A 9,910-nucleotide genomic window follows, 5' to 3' on the forward strand; every position below is an offset into this window, starting at 1 on the left:
ATATGCGTCGCTAATCCGGAGAAGAGATGGCATCAAGATGCACTAAGGAAAGAAATACAAATCTACTATCCTCATTTACTATACCAGTGGTTTGCAAGCGAACAGATCGAGATTTACAATAGATAGGCAGTGAGTGTTACTCAGCTGTCATACACTATTCTAAAACTCAGTCTTTCCGATACTGAACTTGTCTTCTCCATCTTCCAGTTTGCCTAAACCATATGATTTAATTTTTTTTTGTGAAATGCACCATCTAAACTCCATGCCTGCTATCTAGGAGTTGTATTTAAGTAAATCAGCCTTTTATTCCTTACAGACGGCCCCATGATATAACATGATGCCTTCTCTCACATCTTTACCTCACGATTGACCCTAACACACTAATCCAGACCAAAATGACTCCATCATGAGTGCAGCAGCCCCTTTATTCTTTCTGACCAATGGTAAGCCATTACACTGGTTACCTGATTTTTCTAAAATAAAATTCAAGACTTTCCACAATACTGCACCTTCCTATAGGTGCGCTCTCATCTCTGTCTACCAACCTATGCTCTCATTGGGCCAATGACCTACATTTATTCTCCGTCATTACAATCTCTTGGGCTCATCTAAAAGACATCTCCGGCTGAACAGATACTCTGTATTGCTTGCCTCTAACCATCAGACTGTCCTAGTATTCACAGTTTTAACTCACGTCTTTATTGTGCTTATGTCACAAAATTATATCATAGCTACCCCAACATCCCTTCGACAAACTAACATGTTTCAATCAAACCTATACAATGCAGTGTCCCCAAATAATATAAACTCTAGAGGCAAACATGCAATATATAACCAAAAGAGCGCATAGGGCAATAAAATACCAATAATGTAAATAGAACACAAGCTTTATTAGTACACATAATACTAAATATACAACATCCCTAAAAACCGTAAGACATTAAGACATAAAAAATGACAAGTGGTTCCGGTGGCATGTGCAACAATTACACATAAAATGAACCAGAGTAGAATGTGGAGCAACCATCTGACAACGTATCATCCCAAAGTAACCAAGATATATTTACGTTATTGGTATTTAACTCTCCTATGAGCTCTTTCAGTTGTCAACTAATATTTTTATCCATACTTCTTCATTCCTTCTCTTGTTCTTTTCACTGTGCTCGCTGCATCATGGTGTCATTTAGATCGGTGTTTATCGATACTGACTGGATGGTTCATACAAGGTTATTTCCCCATGTAAAGTGCCACTCCACTTATGGCTTCTCGATAGAGAACTCTATTAAACAGGGTAATTACCATTAGATGTGCATTTGATTTGAATATTCGTCTTTTAGTGCGTACTGCGACCCCTCAAGGAGAAGCACTGCAGAATATATAAATCATTATTATTATACAATCTCACTTATAAGAAACGCGTCGTTCCTTCTAGGAAACCTTTATTTATCACACTAAATGTGCTGAAATGTTTATACTTTACTGTAGTGATGCTCACGTGTTCCACTAAAGCCTTCATATCCACCGCACACGTTATTCTTAAAAATTCCAAGATCATAAAAACAAAGCTTTGTGGTAGACAGATGAGCTCCCGATCTATTTTCAGTAATAGAATAATTTTCTGTGGAACGGAAGCAGATATTTTACATTTGTCAGTGTGTGCTTGGTTGCTCTTAACAGTGAGTCTGCAAAAGACTCCGAGCTTCTCAACCATAACTAGATCTTGTGGTTTTTTTTCTAACATGAATTCTAATTGTAAACTTGTGGACTTCGATGCCTATTTGGATTTTGCTTTACACACATATAAAAACAGCAAAAAAAAACAAAAACTAAATTGCTTCGTGTTGGGTGAATGTACATCAAAGGGCATAAACTGAAATGACACACAGAGAAAAAAATAAGTTATTTTATTGCAAGATATATATATGATATATATATATAACATACATATTAATTTTAATACAGTTATCGATTACTGCCAAATGATCCTCAACCCACAGCTAAACACGGCGCGAGATGAGAATCATTTGGTAGTGAGTAGTGAATAAAAAATGGATCGGCCAAGTCAAGCCTAGCATGCGGGCAAAATCTCACACCAAACAGTATCTACACACTGGACATATAAATAGTGCACAATAAACATATGGGGGCATTTTTACACGCAGTGCATAATTACATAGTATCATAATCCTGTGTATTTTATGGGCGGCCAAGATCCATAAGCACTTCATCCATATTAAAATGCTTAAAAAATTATAAACTTAGACTTTTTTCAAGAAAAATTGTTGTGAGGGCTCCCAGCATTGACGTGGAAAGCGGCAGCAGAATTCCAAATATTGCTGCCTATAATCTGAGGGTGAAAAATAGGAAAAGAAGCATTATTATATATATCACAGCAATATGAAAATATGCAGAGTCATCAGATACGGTGTGATCAGGATATCTGTAAGGGGGGGAGGTGCGATTATTCACCGGTGTTTATACAACCTCCTGCTAAACACATTAGAGACGATCCCTGCTAGAGACTGGTAGTCATTTATTGCTTTATTTGTTTTCCTATGCCATTCGCTCAACTAGAGAGGGGACCACAGAGATATAAAGAGGCCATGTTTGAGGTCACACATAGTTTACATAGGATTGAAGACAGGCTCTTCTAGTTCACAGCCAGGGTCATTGCCCTTTACAAAGAATGTCCCGTCATTGAAATGCTATAGTCTTCCATGTTTTTTTTAGTGGACATTTAAAAGGAAAGAAAGTACAGTAACAGATGGTGAGGTACACAGTAAATATTAAATCAATTCTGCAAAAACTAGCTTTATCTCATATATTAATATCTGTGGGCTCTGCTGGATATTCACATGAAAGGATCGGTGAAATGACAATGTACTGTATTTTTCGGACTATAAGACGCACCTGACTATAAGACGCACCCAGATTTTAGACAACAGAAAATAGGAAAAATGTCATATTTTACTACTTTTACAAAGAAAAAACTATTGGTTAAAAAAAATTATTTGTTCGGTTTCACCACATTCTGAGAGCCATAACTTTTATAATTTTTCATTGTTTGAGCGGTGTGAGAGCTTATTTTTTGCGGGACGAGCTGCAGTTTTTATAACCATCATTCTTTTTAGTGCTATGTTAAAGAGGCTCTGTCACCACATTATAAGTGCCCTGTCTCCTACATAAGGAGATCGGGGCTATAATGTAGGTGACAGCAGAAATTTTTTATTTAAAAAAAACGATCTGTTTTTACCACTTTATTATAGATTTTAGATTTATGCTAATGAGTTGCTTAATGCCCAAGTGGGCGTATTTTTACTTTAGACCAAGTGGTAGTTGTACAGGGGAGTGTATGACGCTGACCAAAGTAAAAATACGCCCACTTGGGCATTAAGCAACTCATTAGCATAAATCTAAAATCGCTAATAAAGTGGTAAAAATAGATCGTTTTTTTAAATAAAAAGCGCTGCTGTCATCTACATTATAGCGCCGATCTCCTTATGTAGGAGACAGGGCACTTATAATGTGGTGACAGAGCCTCTTTAACCAAAAAACAACGATTCTGGCGTTTCACATTTTTTTGTTTTTACGCCATTCACCGTGCGAGTCAAATAATGCTATATTGTAATATTTCAGACTTTTACAAACGCAACGATACCAAATTTATTTATTTTTTTTACATTGTGCTTGGGGAAAAATGGGAAAAGGTTTTTCTTTTTAAACTTTTAATATTTTTTTTACACTCCTGAAAATGTATCTAACTTTCTATTTACACATTTTATTAGTTCCCCTAGGGGACTTGAACCAGCGATGGTACAATACACTGCAATACATGAATGAGTTACGGAAACAGCGTAACTCGCTGAGCTATTTCCATAGTAGTGAACGGCAGTTACAGAAGCAGCGTAGCATGCTACGCTGTTTCCGTTACTACTATTCAGTTCTGTGGGAGTTCCGGAAACAGCGTAGCTCAGCGAGTCACGCTGTTTCCGTAACTGGACCATATACGCTGTTTTCATGGCTATAGATTTCCGGAAACAGCGTAGCTCGCGGTGTTAAGTTGTTTCCGTAACTCCCGTTCACTTCTATGGGAGTTACGGAAACAGCGTAGCTCAGCGAACACTCGGCTGTTTCCGTAACTCCCGACCACCTAACCAGGAAGTGGCAGGGAGACAGCGGTGCCGAGTAAGCTAGAACAGGGTTTAGGGGGCCCCGTTCTAGAGATAGGTGCGGGTCCAAGAGGTGGGACGCAAATCTATCTAACATTTATGACATATCCTGTGGATATGTCATAAATGTCCTTCATGGGACGACCCTTATAAATGCCTCAGCATTTAACTAAACGGGCAGCAACGCCATCACTGTTCCTGGCCGTTAGAGCAGTGTGTCAGCTGTAAAACACAGCTGACACCTGCGCTGAGCCCGCTCCAAACATCATCCCCTCCCCCCTCCATGATGGCGCTGCCGGGTCCCTTGACTGCCGACTATAAAACGCAGGGACTTTTTAGCAAGATTTATTCTTGCTAAAAACTGCGTCTTATTGTCTGAAAAATACGGTATATCACAAGCTGTAGAGTAGGAGAGAGGGGCTCTTGTGGCAGTTTAATAATACATCAGGGGTGTCCGACTAACCGTCTTTGGGAACCACAATAATGTCAAACTGCCATTCAGGAGTATCAATCATGAAAGAATAGAAGAACATGCCACAGCAAGTTCTCCGGTTCTTCTTAGGTATGACCCATGTTACATTACTTTTGACGACAAGAATAGCGCAGAAACTTTGACGGGGCCCTAATGGACCCCATTATAAGTAATACCACGGATCTGGAAGAGTGCCACGATGCCATGAACGGAAGCCATGATGCCAGTGTGAACAGAGCCTTAGCAATGTATAAAAAGAATTGCCAGAGAAGTGAATATGCATATGTGGCAGGCACAGTGCCTTTATAATACAACACAGTTATCTCCTCCACTGCACAGCTGTCTACTCCTCTAAGCTAAGCAGCCTCTTGAATGCCACCATCTTTTCTAGTGCCAATCTATGCAATATTAGATTGGCAATGGTGAAGAGCAGTTAAGCAGATCGGATCACAGATGTGTTGTGTCTGGAGTCCTGGGAATGGGGTCAGGAGTCACATAAAAGAGGCCACCGAGCTACATTGTGACCACCCTGGTAATAATTAATTTTAATTTTTTACGGCGCTCACCATGCGCGTTAAATAACGCAATATTGTAATAGTTCAGACTTTTACGGACGCAGCAATACCTTTTGTTTACTTTTTTTTATTTTTTACATTACATTAGAGGAAAAATGGGAATGGGAATTTTTTTTAAATTTTGCTGGTACAATATACTGCAACACGAATGTATTGCAGTATATTGTAATTTTTACAGGCATCTGTTAAGCCCTGCCACAGGCAGAGTTTAACAGAGGCAGAGTGAAGGCAGCCCCGGGGGCCTTCATTAGGCCCTTGGGCTGCCATAACAACCATCGGCACCCCCCGATCTCGTTGCAGGGGGGGGGGTGATGAGCTGTCGGAGGGGGCCGCCCCTCTCTTTTCAACGCCTCAGATGCTGTGGTCGCGATTGACTGCAGCATTTGAGGGCTTAACCAGCCAGGAACAGCGCGATCGCTGCTCCCGGCTGTTAGTCCCGGGTGTCGGCTGTAAAACACAGCCGACTCCCGCAGCATATGGAGCGCGCTCCAAACATCACCCCCCTGCACCACGAAGTACCAATGCGTCATGGTGCGTCAAGGGGTTAAGAGATCAATTTTGTAATATTTAAGGGCTTGTTATTTGAAAGACGAGGTGTAGTTTTATTCGCACCTTTGTATTGCAGTATATTGTCATTTTTACCGGCTCCTAAAAAAGGAGTTTTCCCATCTTGGACATTTATGATATAGACAAACTTCTATGGAAGTTACGTAAACAGTGTAGCTCAGCGAGCTTGGCTTTTTCTGTAACTCTCAAACATCCGATCAGACAGTGGTTGAGGAACAGTATGAGTCACACAAGGTAGGACGGGGTGAGGGTGCCCTGATCTAGAGTTAGGTGCGGCCCGCATCTATGGGACATTTATGGCATCTACATGGAAGGCTAAATAGGAGCACAAAGATGGCAGACCTGGGGACTTTCTTGAGGCCCCAAGGCAACCATGATACCCTGCGATCACATCGCAAGCAAAAAAGCGACAGAGGGGGTTCCCCCCTCCTTCTAATTGCTTTGACACCTGGGATCGGAGTTACCTGTGATCCTGGCCATTACAGTGAAATGACGGCTGGTAGGAGTGGGCGCAGCCTGTGAGCCCGCTCCATACCCATCCTCCCCAGCCATAGCGTACAGTTACATCATATGTTAGGATGGGTTAACATGTTGTAAAATTAATTTAGAAACCTCCAGGGTATTATCAGTGTAAGAACGCAGCCTCTGTATAATCTTATTACAGGAGATATTATCTCTGAGCTTGGATAGTAGTATTTACAAAGGGCATCAGCTGTAAGGGGGCAGCATGTATAGTGCAGTCCTACACATTTCAAATAGCCCGATCTCCTACAGTGATCAAAAAAAAACTGGGCACATCTGCCCGATATCTCAATTAAAAGTCACTAAATATTACATTTAAGACCATTTACAGTAAAGCTGAAGACCCTAATATTTATATTGTATAAAGAAGACAAAATACTTAAGCCAAGAAAAATGTAGCTGTTTTAGACCAAGCATATTATATTTCTGTATTTCCTATGAATATAGGTAGGAACTGAATTCAGCTTAGTTACAGTAGATGTATGAAGTATTTGACTAAGAAAAACAAAACATTTTGGGCTCTAGGGTCTAGAGTTGTAACTAAAATAACTGCACTTTTAGAGGTTGAATGGGAAGAGGATTTCACTGATGAAAACATCGGCAGTGGACAAGATTTTGCCTGAAGCACTATCTAAGAGCTACACCGAGTCTTTTTTTTTTGTACTGGTATTCATACTATTCATTTTTTCCTGGTTTCTTTTAAGTGACTTTACATAGGTTTGTCACAATTCTCCAAAGTTCACAAGGGCAATGGTGGTAAGACTAAAAGACCACCCGCAGAGGGTTCAACAAACACTTTGAATTGTCAGGTTCACAGCCTCTATGAAGTGCAGCGTTCTGCAGGGAGTGTGTAATGTGGAGGTAATTTAACCTGCTCCCATAATGCTAGTTTGTTTAGCAAGTAACTATTTCCAATAGACGGCAGAGCCTTTAAGTAAACTCGCTTTTGTTGGTAATAAAAGAACAAGCTTGCTCTCAAAAGGCTTTTGTTGTGAAGTTGTTCAGTGTCATTATGTACAATGAATTAGCACCATGTTCATTATGCTGCTTGGTCTGTCAATGACTTATCCTGAAAACAAGCCATTTGCTTGGTCTGAAGGTCAGGAGGATAGACAGTTGTGTGTCTGAATGACTGCAATCACCCAGCCTTGGTTACATTACCTTTGTGAAGAGCCGTCTTGCTGTCGGGATGACTTGATCCTTGCAAACAGTCCTAAGACAATAGGACAATGTAGTGGTTAGCAGAGCGGCAAACGGCTACAATCCTTACACGCTGGTACAATTCTCAATTTACAGTGAACTGGGCACCATTAGTTCATATAAGTGCTCATAGGCTTCTTTCCCATAATCTTTTTGTTTATATTGTGTAAATTAAGAATGACTAAAACCCCTAACCAAACAGCAACCACGCATGGCGCTCTAAGCTACCTTCCATTAATGGACATATTTCATTTAACCTAACCCACATCCAAAATTCAAGTTACACTTTAGTACCTTACACAACCACCATCATTTAGTACCTTACACAACCACCATCATTTAGTACCTTACACAACCACCATCATTTCACAAGTGGCCAAACAAAGAACACGTGTCCCTCGGTGAACGCATGGCTCTTATACGCTAGCTCCAAAACTGTTAAAAAAGTTTGGTTGAGTGAGTTTTTAAAAAAGTGTAGGTATATGCCAGGGGAGAGAGGGAGGTGCAGACATCATCTTTCCAGCAGCCGCGGCCAGCATGGAGCACTGAGCAGAGGAAGCAACCAAGCTCCCGCTTCCTCTGTACAATGAAAAATAAGCAAAAGTGACACAGTGTTTATAGGTTATAAGATTAGAGGCCAGAGAGTAACTGAGCAGAGCAAAAAATTACACAGCTCACAGCTCCTGTCTGAACTTAACTCACCCACTACCAATGTCTGCAGAAGAATGGACTACATTACAGTCCTTCAGCTATATATATATATATATATATATATATATATATATATATATATTACGGTCCTTCAGCCATATATATATATATATATATATATATATATATATATATATATATGTACATACATACATATTTTAATATTATATGTGTTCTACACAAACCAATTCAATCTAAGTCATCTCTTGGACTCTAGGCTCTTGCAGAGATCTTAACTATTTAACAGGACTGTAGTGCATGTATCACGCTTTACAGAATAATATGCTCCAAAAATGAACATTGTTCAGATGTAGCCCTTTTACTCCTCACAATCATATACAAGGTAAATGCAAAGATCAGAGAGTCCATTTTTTCTTTTTACTGTACTTTCTGTACTAGATATCACGTACATACATTTATCGGCAGTCATGGCTAAAAATGACTTTTGAAAATGTATTCTGATTATGGCTCATTACAAAATATTTCTAGTCATTCCATTAAAAAAAAAAAAAAGAATGATAGAAATAAAGACATTCTGTTGTTAAATGGCTTCACTACTAATTACATAGATAAAAAATAATAATGGGTTAATCCTCCCATATCTAAAGCAGCTACTATCTGATATATCATGCTCCAAAGTCAAGTTCTTAGAATTCGTTACCATTTTCTTCTCATGTATCAGGGTGTTTCTAGTGATAAAAAACACATATGTTTAACAGACTTTATGCTGTCTAAAATGTATTTCTATTTAGCCTGTGGTCACCTTTTGTGGTTTGATAGATATAGCCGAGAGAGGGGATTACAAAAACAGGTTATTATGTTAAAAGGAGTTCATTTTCTAGGGAAAGGAAAGAGATGCAACTTTTCAAACATTGTTCCGTTATAAAATCCCACTGTAGATACAAAACATGTCATAATAAAATAACTGTTCCTAAAGTTAAGTATTACAAAGAGTGCCGAGACAATAACAATGTTATTCTCTACATGGCATCTTTCCCAAGGTGACAACATAAGAAATATATTAGTTGCAATAATGCCACAGTGGACAATGGCTTATAATGGCGTTAATAATAAAATAATAATTGTATGTATATATATATTTATTTATATATTTTCTCCACTACATTAAATAAACAAAAATATTGACATAATACAGAATACTATTTAATCAGAGGTTAGAGATATATTGTATTGCAAATATACTAATCTGCACTATACTATTATTAACAATAATGTAATAATATCTATAAACAAATAATAATTGTTACCCTCAGAAAATCCCATTTGTTTATTTTCTAAACTCTACACAGAAAAAATTATCTAAGTGCAAAAATCTAAGTTTTCTGTGTTATTTTTCCTATTTACAAAGGTCGCACAAATATATTATATTTATTAGATAAACTACATTGTGACCTACAGTAAAATGGAAACGTCGTGCCATGCGATTATTTTAAAGCTCATCCATTTGTGCTGGCTTTAGGAAACATTCACGCACGAAATCTAAAATATATTTGTTGAAGAACATAAAAAATCATTTTCCTATAGTCCGTGATAAATTTCTGATTTGAACAATAAACTCACAATTAACCATAAAATCGCTGCAGCGTTCACATCTAAACACCAAATGGAGACAGCTTCGCTTTTATCATGGAATGTGTACACGAATATTATAGGAACAGGCCTGTCTGCGGTCA

General features: G+C 38.6%; 1 protein-coding gene across 2 annotated transcripts in view; it reads right to left on the reverse strand.

The window, feature by feature from the left end:
• Nucleotides 1-1,888: 1,888 nt before the first annotated feature.
• The window catches only part of SCAPER (S-phase cyclin A associated protein in the ER), a 217,718-nt gene continuing 209,696 nt past the window's right edge, over nt 1,889-9,910 (reverse strand). For both annotated transcript variants that reach the window (XM_075857645.1, XM_075857644.1), the window contains exons 30-31: nt 7,467-7,518; nt 1,889-2,347 (exon numbers count right to left, since the gene is read on the reverse strand). In XM_075857645.1, coding sequence (XP_075713760.1) covers nt 2,259-2,347; nt 7,467-7,518 — 141 coding nt within the window. In that variant the 3' untranslated portion in view covers nt 1,889-2,258. The remainder of the gene's footprint in view (nt 2,348-7,466; nt 7,519-9,910) is intronic.

This window comes from Rhinoderma darwinii, chromosome 3 (genome assembly GCF_050947455.1).
Source record: "Rhinoderma darwinii isolate aRhiDar2 chromosome 3, aRhiDar2.hap1, whole genome shotgun sequence".
Taxonomy (NCBI): Eukaryota; Metazoa; Chordata; class Amphibia; order Anura; family Rhinodermatidae; genus Rhinoderma; species Rhinoderma darwinii.